At 74.1% G+C, this 14012-nt stretch overlaps 2 protein-coding genes across 2 annotated transcripts in view; one reads left to right on the top strand and one right to left on the bottom strand.

Moving 5' to 3' along the window:
- The first annotated feature begins 1463 nt into the window (after nucleotides 1-1463).
- Nucleotides 1464-7661, top strand: LOC123363122 (sphingomyelin phosphodiesterase-like). The gene is given in 7 exon segments (XM_045003931.1): nucleotides 1464-1680; nucleotides 3507-3881; nucleotides 3884-4275; nucleotides 4945-5116; nucleotides 5568-5644; nucleotides 7034-7179; nucleotides 7261-7661. Coding segments are annotated over 7 exon segments (1764 nt in total). The 5' UTR covers nucleotides 1464-1479.
- Nucleotides 7662-8170: 509 nt separating this feature from the next.
- The window catches only part of LOC123375027 (amyloid-beta A4 precursor protein-binding family B member 1-like), a 37251-nt gene continuing 31409 nt past the window's right edge, over nucleotides 8171-14012 (bottom strand). Inside the window, exons 11-15 of the mRNA XM_045025584.1 lie at nucleotides 11614-11698; nucleotides 10526-10609; nucleotides 10272-10387; nucleotides 9404-9580; nucleotides 8171-8590 (exon numbers count right to left, since the gene is read on the bottom strand). Coding sequence (XP_044881519.1) covers nucleotides 8423-8590; nucleotides 9404-9580; nucleotides 10272-10387; nucleotides 10526-10609; nucleotides 11614-11698 — 630 coding nt within the window. The 3' untranslated portion in view covers nucleotides 8171-8422. The remainder of the gene's footprint in view (nucleotides 8591-9403; nucleotides 9581-10271; nucleotides 10388-10525; nucleotides 10610-11613; nucleotides 11699-14012) is intronic.

Raw genomic sequence — 14012 nt, 5'->3', positions numbered from 1 at the left:
TGCCTCTTCCCAGCCAGCCCAAACTGACACCCAAACCCCTCCAGCCGGCTCTCCCCTCCTTCCCCCTCTCCCTTTGTCCAGTTTCCCAGGCTCGCCCCACCCCCCTCCCGGCTCAGTCACCCCCTGCTCTCCCCTCCCCCATGCAGACAGCCCCAGTAAAACCAGACGACGTTCCCCGGTCAATCCGCCCCCCTCCCTGCTGGGTCACACCCCACATCCGGGAGCAGCGCGGAGCCAGGCCAGGCAGGGAGCCGGCCTCACCCACAGGGCACCAACCGGACTCTGACCAGCCCAGTCAGTGGCACTGACCGGAGAACCAGGGCCCCTTTCGACCGGGCGCCTGCAACCCACGGTGCCCCCCGGTGCCTCCCCCAGCTCCCACAATGTCCTGCGGTGCCCCCCCAGTGAAGCCACAGCCCCCACAATGCCCTGTGGTGCCCCCCCAGCTCCCACAATGCCCTGCGGTGCCCCCCCAGCTCTGACAATGCCCTGCAGTGCCCCCCCTGACACCACAGCCCCCACAATGCCCTGCGGTGCCCCCCCGACACCACAGCCCCCACAATGCCCTGTGGTGCCCCCCCAGTGACACCACAGCCCCCACAATGCCCTCCGGTGCCCCCCAGTGATGTCACAGCCCCCACAATGCCCTGCGGTGCCCCCCCAGCTCTGACAATGTCCTGCAGTGCCCCCCCGACACCACAGCCCCCACAATGCCCTGCGGTGCCCCCACAGCCCCAATGCCCTGCGGTGACCCCAGTGATGTCACAGCCCCCACAATGCCCTGCGGTTCCCCCCCAGCTCTGACAATGCCCTGCAGTGCCCCCCCTGACACCACAGCCCCCACAATGCCCTGCGGCGCCCCCCATCTCCCAAAATGCCCTGCGGTGCCCCACAGTGACACCACAGCCCCCACAATGCCCTGCGGTGCCCCCCCAGCTCCCATAATGCTCTGCAGCGGGCGGGCGGTCCTCGGGGCGGGATTTGCTGGAGGGGAGGTGCCGGGGGGGGGGCGCTGCGAGGGGGGGGCGGGTGGTGGGAGGTGCTGGGGGGGGCGCGGGGGCCGGGCCGGGAGGTGGGAGGTGCCGGGGGGGGGGGGCGAGGCGGGAGGTGCCGGGCGCAGCGCGGGAGGTGCCGGGCGCTGCGCGGGGGGGGGGGGGAGGAGGTGGGAGGTGCCGGGGGGCGGGCGCTGCGGGGGGGGAGGTGGGAGGTGCAGGGGGCCGGGGCGGGAGGTGCTGCGGGGGAGGGGGGCGGGAGGCGGGAGGGACCGGGGGGCGGGCGCTGCGCGGGGGGGGGGGGGGAGGCGGGAGGGACCGGGGGGCGGGCGCTGCGCGGGGGATGGCCGGGAGGTGGGAGGTGCCGGGGGGCGGGCGCTGCGGGGGGCCGGGCCGGGAGGTGCAGGGGGGCGGGCGCTGCGCTGCGCTGCGGGGGCTGGGGCGGGCGCTTCCTGGGCGGGCGCTGCGGGCTCCTGCCGGACTCGCCATGGCCGGGGCCGCCCGGCTGCTGCTGCTGGCGCTGGCCTGGCTGGTGCCGCTGGCTCGGCTCGGCCCGGCCCGGCCCGGCGCGTGGGGCCCGGCCCCGCTGGGGGAGCAGCTGGCGGCCGCGGGGGCGCAGCTCGGCTGGAGGAACCTGAGCTGCTCCGCCTGCCGCGTCCTCTTCTCCGCCATCGACCTGGGCGTGCAGGTAGCGCCCGCCGGCCCCTCACCGCCGCCTCGGGCCCCTCCCCTGCCCCGCTCCGCTCCGCTCCGCGGGGAACCGCCGGCTCCTGGGAGCGTCCTCCCGACCCCCTCCCCCACCGGACGCCTGGGTTCCTCTCTGCACTGGGAAGGGAGCGAGGTCTGGTGGCTTAGAGCGGCGGGGCTGGGAGCCCGGACTCCTGGGTTCTCTCTGTAGTTTTGGAAGGGGAGTGGGATCTAGTGGTTAGAGCCAAGACTCCTGGGTTCTCTCCCTGGCTCTGGGAGGGGAGTGGGGGCTGGGGGGTTGGAGCAGGGGGCTGGGAGCCAGGACTCCTGGGTTCTCTCCCCGGATCTGGGAGGGGAGTGGGGGTTGGAGCAGGGGGCCTGTGAGCCAGGACTCCTGGGTTCTCTCCCTGGCTCTGGCGCTAGCATCTGTGTGGTGTGCAGTGCCCGTCCCAGCTGTGGCACAAGATACTCACAATCATCCACTAGGCTTGGCAGCCTGCTCCATTTGGGCCCCGGGATCAGGACCCCCTGGCCGCCTCGCTGACCCCCGCCAGCCCCACAGCGCCTGCCGGGAACGGGCTGCTGGATGGGACAGGGCCGGGAGCTGAACCCAGCGCCCCCCCCAGCTGCCCCCTCAAGCTTCCTGGAGTGGGACGTGTCTCCCCTGGTGCAGAGGCCGGCAGGCTGGTGGAAGAGCAGGGCAGAGTTAAGGGTGTCTGCCTGCCTGGTGCCCCACAGCAGGGTGGTATCTAGGGGCGGCTCTAGGAATCTGGCCGCCCCAAGCAGGGCGGCGCGCTGCCGGTCGGGGGACCTCTTGCAGACGTGCCTGCGGAAGGTCCGCCGGAGCCGCCTGCCGCCCTGCCGGCAAAATGCCGCCCCAAGCGCGCGCTTGGCGCGCTGGGGTCTGGAGCCGGCCCTGGTGGTATCCCAGCGCTCCAGCCCTGGCACGGGGGGGCCGGCACGGCCCTCAGGCCAGGGGTCTTGGGTCCTGCCCCAGCAGCAGAGAAATTCTGGGTCCCAGCTGCCTGGACAGTTGCCCAGAGCCCCTCAAGCCCTGAGCATTTTGACCCCCAGCAGTGCCGCAGTGACCCCCCATCCTGCACCCTGCAGTGGCCGGTCCCCCCCGAGCCCTCCCCCCGCTGGTCCAGCCCCAGTGTGGTGTCTGCGGCGTGGGGCAGGACCCTTGGCTCACGCTCCCCGCTCAGCCTCACAGACCCCTGCCCCTGCCTGCATCTGCTGGTGGCTGGCCCAGGTGGTTCCGTGCTGACCTCTGTGGTCCTTGTCAAGGGCAGAGCCTGATCCGCTCCTCCCCCCCCCCGCCGGGCTGCTGACCCGCTCCTGCCCCCCCCCCGGGCTCCTGCCCCCCCCCCGGGCCGCTGACCCGCTCCCTCCCACCCCCCCGGGGCGCTGACCCGCTCCTGCCCCCGTCTCTCACCACGGCCCCACGGCTGATGTCTGGGGCACCATGAGCAGAGATGCCAGGGCTGCGGGCGCGTCGGCTGCGGGCGCGTCACCTGCGGGCGAGTCTGGCGGGGAGCCTGCCACCCCCGTGGGGAAACAGTCCCTGCACTGGGCTGAGAAGCCTCGAGACAACTGAGTCCCCACCCTGCCCCCGGGGCAGTGTGTGGGGGCGGGGATGGGGTGTAGCAGGGTGTCCCATGGGTGGGGGGCTGGATGACAGTGCCTGGCCCAGGCTGCGGGGCGGAGTCCAAGTGCAGAGGGAGCCTAGTGGGGGATAACAGAGGCCTGGCGTGAGGCCCCCCCCCCGGCCTGGCGCGTGACCCCCCCCCGGCCTGGCGCTGCCCCTGACGCCCTGGCGTGTTGCAGATGCAGCCGAACGAGGCCCGCATCGAGCGCCTGGCGGTGAGCGTGTGCACGGAGCTGCGGCTGGCGCGGCGGGAGATCTGCCAGGACGCCGTCCGGCTCTTTGAGAAGGACGTGGTGTCAGCCTGGGTGCGGTCGGTGCTGCGCCCGGCCGAGATCTGCGGGCTGCTGGTGGGCGCCCGCTGTGGGCACTGGGACATCCTCTCCGACTGGAACGTGACGCTGCCCGGCACGCCCAAGCCCCCGGTCGTGCCGCCCGCGCCCCCCCCGCCCGGCGCCCCCACCGCCCGCCTGCTCTTCCTCACCGACCTGCACTGGGACCAGGCCTACGCGCCGGGCAGCGACCCGGCCTGCAAGGACCCGCTGTGCTGCCGGGGGGGCGGGCGCAGGGCCCCCCCCACGCGGGCGCCGGCTACTGGGGCGAGTACAGCAAGTGCGACCTGCCGCTGCACACCATCGAGAACCTGCTGCAGCACCTGGCCCGCGGCCCCCCCTTCCAGCTGGCCTACTGGACGGGCGACCTGCCCGCCCACGACGTGTGGCAGCAGAGCCGCGCCGACCAGCTCCGGGCCCTGCGCACCCTCAGCACCCTGCTGCGCAAGCACCTGGCGCCCCTGCCCGTCTACCCGGCCGTGGGCAACCACGAGGCCGCGCCGGTCAACGGCTTCCCCCCGCCCTACGTCCACGGCAACCAGTCCTCGGCCTGGCTCTACGGTGCCATGGCTGAGGCCTGGGAGGGCTGGCTGCCCCCCGAGGCGCTGGAGACCCTCAGGTGGGACTGGGGGCACGGGGTGGGTGAGCCGGGGGTCAGGGGCGATGGATAAGCAGGGAGCTGGCTAGGGGAGAGGAGGCGGGGCAGCTGGCAGCACTGGTCTGGGGGGCTGGCGAGGGAAGGGGCCCAGGTGGGCATGAGGAGTTGGGGGGCTGGCGAGGGAAGGGGCCCAGGCGGGCAGGAGGCGCTGGGGGGCTGGCGGGCAGGGCCCCGGGGGCTGGCGAGGGAAGGGGGCCAGGCGGGCAGGAGTTGGGGGGCTGGCGCCCAGGCAGGCAGGAGGCGCTGGCGGGCAGGGCCCTGGGGCCTGGCGAGGGAAGGGGGCCAGGCGGGCAGGAGTTGGGGGGCTGGCGCCCAGGCGGGCAGGAGGCGCTGGGGGGCTGGCGGGCAGGGCCCTGGGGCCTGGCGAGGGAAGGGGGCCAGGCGGGCAGGAGTTGGGGGGCTGGCGCCCAGGCGGGCAGGAGGCGCTGGCGGGCAGGGCCCTGGGGCCTGGCGAGGGAAGGGGCCCAGGCAGGCAGGAGGAGTTGGGGGGCTGGCGGGCAGGAGGAGTTGGGGGGCTGGCGGGCAGGGCCCCAGGGGCTGGCGAGGGAAGGGGCCCAGGCGGGCAGGAGGAGTTGGGGGGCAGCCCCACCGGCCCGGGGTCTCACAGCTGCCCCCTCCACCCCCCTGCAGGGTCGGCGGGTTCTACACCCTGCGGCTCCGGCCCGGCCTGCGGCTCGTCTCCCTCAACATGAACTTCTGCTCCGAGGCCAATTTCTGGCTCCTGATCAACGCCACCGACCCGGCCGGGCAGCTGCAGTGGCTGGTGGGCGTCCTGCAGGCTGCCGAGGGGCAGCAGGAGAAGGTGAGGGGCTGGGCCCAGGGCTGCCCCCTCTGTGCCCCACGGCCGGGGGCAGGTGATGGGGGGGCCACTGCCCCTCCCCCTGCACCCCCAGCCAGAGTCACTGCCGGGTTCCCCTCCCAGAGGGGCCAAGCGGGGCTGGGGTTGGGCAGGGCACCACCAAGGGGGCGTCACTGTTCCCCAGGGGCGGGGGGTCCCTGTCTGTGCTCCTGGGGGTTGGGTGGGGGTCCCTGTCTGTGCTCCGGGGCGTGGAGGGGGGGTCCCTGTCTGTGCTCCGGGGCGTGGAGGGGGGGGTCCCTGTCTGTGCTCCTGGCGGTTGGGGGGGGGGTCCCTGTCTGTGCTCCGGGGCATGGAGGGGGGTCCCTGTCTGTGCTCCTGGTGGTTGGGGGGGGTCCCTGTTCTGAGGGGGGGTCCCTCTCTGTGCCGTTCCTGCTCACGCCCACTGCCGCCCCAGGTGCACATCATCGGGCACATCCCCCCCGCCCACTGCCTGAGGAGCTGGAGCTGGAACTATTACCGCATCGTTAACAGGTGAGCCCCGCCCGGACGCCTGGGTTCCCGCCCTGCCTCCAGGGCTCAGAACCAACCACCTGACCAGCCCCTCCCAGAGCCCCCGGACCAGCCCTGCACCCCCAGGTTCTGCACCTGGCATGGGCCAGACCTGGGGTCCCGTCTCCTCCTGGGCCGGCCATGCAGCCTCCGCGCCCCCAAGACTGAGCCTCTGGCCCCAGCCGCCTGCATGTCCGTCCCCCCCGAGCTGTGCCCAGCCGAGAGACCCCGGGGTGTCGTGTCCCCTGCCCAGAGCCACAGGGACCCCCAGCTGCGCTGCCTCGGCTCCGTCTCTGCCCACAAGCCCCAGGGCGGACGTCACTCGTAACTCTCCCAAACCGACCCCTTCCCGCCGGGGCCTTCGCTCTGCTCCTGGGGGGCGTCTCCGGCCCCTTTCCCGCCCCCAAGGGGCCTCTCGGTGGGCCGGGCACCTGCAGCTCTGGTGCCAGCCAAGGCCTCTGAAGCGGGTGCTGGGCTCAGGCCTAGGCACTGGGAGGTGCTGGCGGCGCAGGGTCGGGGTGCACAGAGCTCCTGGAGCCGCTTGGCCCCCCCGGCCAGAGCACAGCAGGGCCGGGCCCAGCCCCCCCCCACAGTTCCTGCTGGTGGCCCCCCCCAGGGGCGTGGCAGCGCCGGTTCCTTCCTGTGCCCGGTCCCCCCCCCCATGGGCGTGGCAGCGCCAGTTCCTTCCCGTGCCCGGTCCCCCCCCACGGTTCCTGCTGGTGGCCCCCCCCCAGGGGCGTGGCAGCACCGGTTCCTTCCCGTGCCCGGTCCCCCCCCAGGGGTGTGGCGGCGCCGGTTCCTTCCCATGCCCGGTCCCCCCCCCACGGGCGCGGCGGCGCCGGTTCCTTCCCGTGCCCGGTCCCCCCCCACGGGCATGGTGGCGCCGGTTCCTTCCCGTGCCCGCCCCCCCCCACGGGCGTGGGGGCGCCGGTTCCTTCCCGTGCCCGGTCCCCCCCCCAGGGGTGTGGCGGCGCCAGTTCCTTCCAGGGCCCGGTCCCCCCCCAGGGGTGTGGCGGCGCCGGTTCCTTCCCGTGCCCGGTCCCCCCCCCACGGGCGTGGGGGCGCCGGTTCCTTCCCGTGCCCGGTCCCCCCCCCAGGGGTGTGGCGGTGCCGGTTCCTGCCGGTGCCCGGTCCCCCCCCAGGGGTGTGGCGGCGCCGGTTCCTTCCCGTGCCCGGTCCCACCCCCACGGGCGCGGCGGCGCCAGTTCCTTCCAGGGCCCGGTCCCCCCCCAGGGGTGTGGCGGTGCCGGTTCCTGCCGGTGCCCAGTCCCCCCCCCCACGGGCACGGCGGCGCCGGTTCCTGCCGGTGCCAGCTGTGGGGCCCTGCGGTGAGGTGCCCGGCCCCCTGACGCCCATCTCCACCCGCGGCAGGTTCGAGGGCACCATCGCGGCGCAGTTCTTCGGGCACACGCACGTGGACGAGTTTGAGATGTTCTACGACGAGGAGACGCTCTCACGCCCCGTCTCCGTGGCCTTCGTGGCCCCCAGCGTCACCACCTACATCAACCTGAACCCCGGTGAGTCAGCCCCCGGCGCCGCGGCCGGCCCTGGCCAGGGCCCCGCTGTGCCGCAGGGGGTGACGTTCTGCTCCCCCCCAGGCTACCGCGTCTACCAGCTGGACGGCGACTACCCTGGCAGCTCCCACATGGTCCTGGATCACGAGACCTTCATCCTGAACCTGACGGAGGCCAACGCGCCGGGGGCCGAGCCACGCTGGCAGCGGCTGTACCGGGCCCGCCAGGCCTACGGGCTGCCCAGCGTCTTCCCGGCCGACTGGGACGGGCTCCTGCGGCGCTTCCAGGCCGACGAGCGGCTCTTCCAGCACTTCTGGTTCCTCTTCCACAAGGGCCACCCGCCCCGGGAGCCCTGCCGCGAGGCCTGCAAGGCGGCTCTGCTCTGCGCCCTGCGCTCCGCCGACCCCAGCCTCTGCCGCGCCCTGCGCCCCCGCCTGCCCTTCGCCCACGTCCAGGCCCTGTGGCGCCAGCGGCGGCTGTGCTGAGCCAGGCCGGGGGGGGGCTGGGCTGGGCCAGGACTCGGGGGGGGGGGGCTCGGCTGGGCTGGGCCAGGACTCGGGGTGGGGGGGGAGCCGGGCCAAGGGAGGGGGCTGGGGGGGGAAGCCGGGGAGGGGCGTGTGTTGCAGAGGCTTGGGGACCTGGACCAGGCGGGGCTGGGGGCTCTGGCCCCTCAATAAAAGGAGAGGAAAACACCTGGTGCTGGTGCTGGTGCTGGGGGAGGGTGCTGAGCCAGGGCTCCTGCTGCCCAAACTTCCTGGTGTTCTTGGCCACGGGGGCCGGCTGCCTGGGCACAGCCTGGCCCCAGGGTGGGTCGTCCCCTGGGCCCCTCTGCAGGATTGGGGCCTGGCCCCCCGAGCCCCCTCCCCTGCAGCCCACCCCACTGAGCCGCCAGATTCAGCCCAGGAATCTCCCCCCCCCCCCATCTCTGCTCCCCGAAGCCGGCTGTGTTGGCGAACTGCCCCCACCCCCGCGGCGCACAGAGCGAGCCGGGCCGGTCGGGCAGGACGCGTTTATTAACGAGTTAGTACAACACCCACCGCGTGACAGCGGCTCCCGGGGCCGCGCCCATGGGCCCCCCAGCACTAACCGGCGAGTCACAGGCAGGGGGGTGGAGGGAGGGGCTGAGCCAGGACCCCCCTCAGGGCCCAGCCAGAGCCGGGGGGGAGGGCAGGCAGCCCAGGCGCCGTGGGGCCAGCCGGGGCTTCTCCCGCGCTGTGCCGTAGCCTTGGCCCCGGGCAGGGGGGTCTCACGGCGTCTGCCCCCCGAGGCGTTTGGGCTTCAGGCTGCCCAGCAGGCTGCGGACGCCCCTGCGGACGGTGGAGCCCACGCGCCGGGCCATGGAGTCCGCGGGCGGCGCCGGCAGGCAGGAGCTGGGGGCCTGGGGCCGGGCGTCGAGGCACTTCTGATAGCGCAGCTGGGGGGCAACGGGGTTACCAGCTGGGGAGAGTGGGGAACAGCCCCCCCAAAACCCCCCACCCACCCACAGCCCTCCCCCACCACCCAGAGGGAGGGGGATGCCCCCTGCAGGCCGTGGTCCCGGGGTGGGGCAGGGCAGAGCCCAGGTACAGTGCCCCATGAGTCGGGGGACACGGCCCCATGGGATGGGGGGGCTGGGCCTGTGGTTGGGGGCAGGGATGGGGAGCACGACCTCATGGGTCAGAGGCCAGTGACGGGGGGCAGGCCCTGAGGGCAGGACTCTGTGGGTTGGGGGCAGGGCCCTGTTGGTTGGGGCCAGGGGGCAGGACCTAGTGGGTTGGGGGGCAGGGTCGGGGACGCAGAGTGATGGAGGGCAGGGATGGGGGCAAGGCCCCATGGGTCAGAGGCCGGTGACGGGGCAGGACCTCGTGAGTCGGGGGCAGGGTCCTGGGGGCAGGGCCCCAGGGGTTGGGGAGCAGGGCCTGTGGGTCAGGGGCAGGGATGGGGAGCATGGCCCCGGGGGTCGGGGGGCAGAGTGATGGAGGGCAGGGATGGAGGCAAGGCCCCATGGGTCAGAAGCTGGTGATGGGGGGCAGGGCCCTGGGGGTTGGGCAGCAGGGTCCCAGGGGCAGGACCCCGTGGGTCAGGGGCAGGCCCCCGTGGGTCAGGGTCCCGGGGGCAGGACCCCGGGGGTCAGGGGCAGGGTCCTGTGGGTCGGGGTCTCAGGGGCAGGACCCCGGGGGTCAGGGGCAGGGTCCTGTGGGGCAGGGTCCCGGGGGCAGGCCCCCGTGGGTCGGGGGCAGGCGCTCACCATGCAGGCGGCCTGCAGGGCCTCGCTGAGCCCGGCGGCGTTGGGCTGGCACCAGAGCATGTGGCAGCGGAAGGCGCCCGGGGCGCTGGCGGTGATGAAGGCGAAGGAGCGAACGTCCCGGCCCACGCCCATGAAGGAGAGAAACCGCACCCGGCACTCGCACAGCACGGCCTCCGTCTGCGGGGAGAGAGGGGCTCAGGGCCCGGAGCCCCCCACGGCACCTGTCCTGGGGGGGAGCAGGGAGCCAGAACCCCCCACGGCACCTGTCCTGGGGGGGAGCAGGGAGCCAGAACCCCACACACGGCATGTGTCTTGGGGGGGGGGGAGCAGGGAGCCAGAACCCCACACACGGCATGTGTCTTGGGGGGGGGGGGAGCAGGGAGCCAGGACCCTCCACAGCACATGTCCTGGAAACCCACCCACGGCACGGCTCCCAGAACCCTCCCCCCCCACACACACAGCACATGTCTGGGGGGGAGCAGGGAGCCAGAACCCCCCACGGCCTGGCTCTGAGAACCACCCCCCACCCCGGCACAGCTCCTGCGGGACGGGGCTCAGTGGTTTGAGCATTGGCCTGCTAAACCCAGGGTTGTGAGTTCAATCCTTGAGGGGGCCACTTAGGGATCTGGGGCAAAAATTGGTCCTGCTAGTGAAGGCAGGGGGCTGGACTCGATGACCTTTCGAGGTCCCTTCCAGCTCTAGGAGATTGGCCTAGCTCCAATTACATGTCTATATAGGAAGCCGGGGGTGCAGGGCCTTGTGTCCCCCCCCCCCCCCACTACGTGACACAACTCAACCCTGGAGTGACATCATCACTGGGGTCTTCCCTCCCCCCCAACTCAACCCCCAAGGGGCGGGGGGGTCTCACCTGCGCGTGGGTGACGCTGAGCGTGGCGGGGGCCACGTGGACGTGGCTGGGGGTCCAGTGGTCCCGGCTGGGGGCCGCCAGGGCTGAGTCCAGGGCTGCGTTGATCACGTCCATGCCTGGGAAGGGGCCAAGCAGAGCGGCTGTCAAGCCCTGCCCCGACCCCCGGGAGCCATGGGGTGAGCCGGGGCCCCGCTCCCCCCTGGGCCAGCCCCCAGCCATGAACCCCTTCTGCACAGGAGCCCCCCGGGCCGTACCCACAGGCCGGGCGACGGGCGCGCTGCCCAGGTAGGACACCTGGAACCTCTGCACCAGCTCGGTCCTGGGAGCCGGGAACTCCACTGTGGAGAGAGACGGGGTCAGTCTGCGCGGGCAAAGCCGCCCGGCCCCCCCCAGCCCCCCACTGCCTGGCCCCCCCAGTCCTCCACCCAGCCCGGCCCCCCCAGCCCCCCACTGCCTGGCCCCCCCAGTCCTCCACCCAGCCCGGCCCCCCCTGCCCCCCACTGCCCGGCCCACCCAGTCCTCCACCCAGCCCGGCCACTGCCTGGCCCCCACGGCCCGGCCCCCCCAGCCCCCCACTGCCTGGCCCCCCCAGTCCTCCACCCCGCCCGGCCCCACCCTGCCCCCCACTGCCTGGCCCCCCCCGTCCTCCACCCAGCCCGGCCCCCCCTGCCCCCCACTGCCCGGCCCACCCAGTCCTCCACCCAGCCCGGCCACTGCCTGGCCCACCCTGTCCTCCACCCAGCCCGGCCCCCCCTGCCCCCCACTGCCCGGCCCACCCAGTCCTCCACCCAGCCCGCCACTGCCTGGCCCCCCCAGTCCTCCACCCAGCCTGGCCCCACCCTGCCCCCCACTGCCCGGCCCCCCCAGCCCCCCTCTGCCCGGGCCCCCCCAGTCCTCCACCCAGCCCCGCCCCACCCTGCCCCCCACTGCCCGGCCCAGCCCCACCCTAACCCCACTTCCCGGCCCACCCAGCCCCCCGCCCAGTCCGGCCCCACCCTGCCCCCCACTGCCCGGCCCCCCCAGTCCTCCACCCAGCCCGGCCCCCCCAGCCCGCCACTGCCTGGCCCCCCCAGTCCTCCACCCCCTCCGGCCCCACCCTGCCCCCCACTGCCCGGCCCACCCAGTCCTCCACCCAGCCTGGCCCCACCCTGACCCCCACTGCCCGGCCCACCCAGTCCTCCACCCAGCCCGGCCCAACCCGGCCCCCCACTGCCCGGCCCAGCCCCACCCTAACCCCACTTCCCGGCCCACCCAGCCCCCCGCCCAGTCCGGCCCCACCCTGCCCAGGCCCCCGCCCAGCCCGGCCCCACCCTGCCGTGAGGCCCCCTGTGCCCCCCGCTACCTTGGAAGGGAATCTCCACCATCCCGGCCTGCTCCAGCGCCAGGCTGCTCACAAGTGCCCGGCTGCTCTGCCGCTGCTCCAGCATCTAGGGGAGCCGGGGTCACAGAGAGTCCGACTGAAAGTGCCCGTGTCCCCCCCCGGCACCGTGCCTGCCCCCTGGCACCGCCCCTGCCACCATGCCCAGCACCCTCCGGCACCATGCCCAGACCCCTGGCACCGCACCCAGCTGCCCCGGCACCACACACGGCCCCCTGGCACTGTGCCCCCCCCCGGCACCAAGCCTGGCCCCCCCAGGCACCATGCCCGGCACCCCCCGGCACTGCGCCTGCCCCCCCCAGGCACTATTCCCGGCACCCAGGCACCGCACGTGATGAACTGGGACTGTTCTTACTGTGGCCTGTGAATGCTGAGTGGGGGGTGTCGGCCTGGGAGGACAATCGGCACCGGGGGATGGGAGATTGGCCTTGACGGAGGAGACCTGAGCAGGTAACGTGAGAACCCAGGAAGGGGAGGTTCGGGGGGACCCGGGGAGGTCGGGGGTCTCACCTGGGAGCAGACGGCCTGCAGGCTGGTGGCGATGGGGGGGGAGGTTCGGGGGGACCCGGGGAGGTCGGGGGGTCACACCGGGGAGCACACGGCCTGCAGGCAGGTGGCGATGGGGGGGAGGTTCGGGGGGACCCGGGGAGGTCGGGGGGTCTCACCTGGGAGCACACGGCCTGCAGGCAGGTGGCGATGGGGGGGAGGTTAGGGGGACCCGGGGAGGTCGGGGGGTCTCACCTGGGAGCACATGGCCTGCAGGCTGGTGGCGATGGGGGGGAGGTTCGGGGGACCCGGGGAGGTCGGGGGTCTCACCTGGGAGCAGACGGCCTGCAGGCGGGTGGAGAAGGGGGGGGAGGTTCGGGGGGACCCGGGGAGGTCGGGGGTCTCACCTGGGAGCACACGGCCTGCAGGCAGGTGGCGATGGGGGGGGAGGTTCGGGGGGACCCGGGGAGGTCGGGGGGTCTCACCTGGGAGCACACGGCCTGCAGGCTGGTGGCGATGGGGGGGAGGTTGGGGGGGACCCGGGGAGGTCGGGGGGTCTCACCTGGGAGCACACGGCCTGCAGGCTGGTGGCGATGGGGGGGGAGGTTCGGGGGACCCGGGGGGGTTGGGGGGTCTCACCTGGGAGCACACGGCCTGCAGGCTGGTGGCGATGGGGGGGATGTTCGGGGGAGGTTCAGGGGGGCCTGGGGAGGTCGGGGGGTCTCACCTGGGAGCACACGGCCTGCAGGCAGGTGGCGATGGGGGGGAGGTTCGGGGGAGGTTCGGGGGGACCCGGGGAGGTCGGGGGGTCTCACCTGGGAGCAGACGGCCTGCAGGCTGGTGGCGATGGGGGGGAGGTTGGGGGGGACCCAGGGAGGTCGGGGGGTCTCACCTGGGAGCACACGGCCTGCAGGCTGGTGGCGATGGGGGGGATGTTCGGGGGAGGTTCAGGGGGGCCTGGGGAGGTCGGGGGGTTTCACCTGGGAGCACACGGCCTGCAGGCTGGTGGCGATGGGGGGGGGAGGTTCGGGGGATGATCAGGGGGACCCAGGGAGGTCGGGGGGACTCACCTGGGAGCAGACGGCCTGCAGGCTGGTGGCGATGGGGGGGGAGGTTCGGGGGGACCCGGGGAGGTCGGGGGGTCTCACCTGGGAGCACACGGCCTGCAGGCTGGTGGCGATGGGGGGCAGGTTCGGGGGAGGTTCGGGGGGGCCCGGGGAGGTGGGGGGGGCTCACCAGGGAGCACACGGACTGCAGGCTGGTGGCGGTGGGGGGGAGGTTCGGGGGGACCCGGGAGGTCGGGGGGGTCTCACCTGGGAGCAGACGGCCTGCAGGCTGGTGGCGATGGGGGGGAGGTTGGGGGGGACCCGGGGGAGGTCGGGGGGTCTCACCTGGGAGCACATGGCCTGCAGGCTGGTGGCGATGGGGGGGAGGTTCGGGGGGACCCGGGGAGGTCGGGGGGTCTCACCTGGGAGCAGACGGCCTGCAGGCTGGTGGCGATGGGGGGGAGGTTCGGGGGGGGGACCCGGGGAGGTCGGGGGGGTCTCACCTGGGAGCAGACGGCCTGCAGGCTGGTGGCGATGGGGGGGAGGTTCGGGGGGGCCCGGGGAGGTCGGGGGGTCTCACCTGGGAGCACACGGCCTGCAGGCTGGTGGCGAACGGTGGCACGGTTAGGGGAGGTTAGGGGGGGACCGGGGAGGTCGGGGGGTCTCACCTGGGAGCACATGGCCTGCAGGCTGGTGGCGATGGGGGGGAGGGTTAGGGGAGGTTCGGGGGGGCCCGGGGAGGTCGGGGGGTCTCACCTGGGAGCACAAGGCCTGCAGGCTGGTGGCGATGGGGGGGGAGGTTCGGGGGGGCCCGGGGAGGTCGGGGGGTCT

Source organism: Mauremys mutica, chromosome 1, assembly GCF_020497125.1.
Source record: "Mauremys mutica isolate MM-2020 ecotype Southern chromosome 1, ASM2049712v1, whole genome shotgun sequence".
NCBI classification, from domain to species: Eukaryota; Metazoa; Chordata; order Testudines; family Geoemydidae; genus Mauremys; species Mauremys mutica.
The sequence above is the reverse complement of the archived record's forward strand: the minus strand, read 5'-3'. Positions and strand labels throughout refer to the sequence as shown.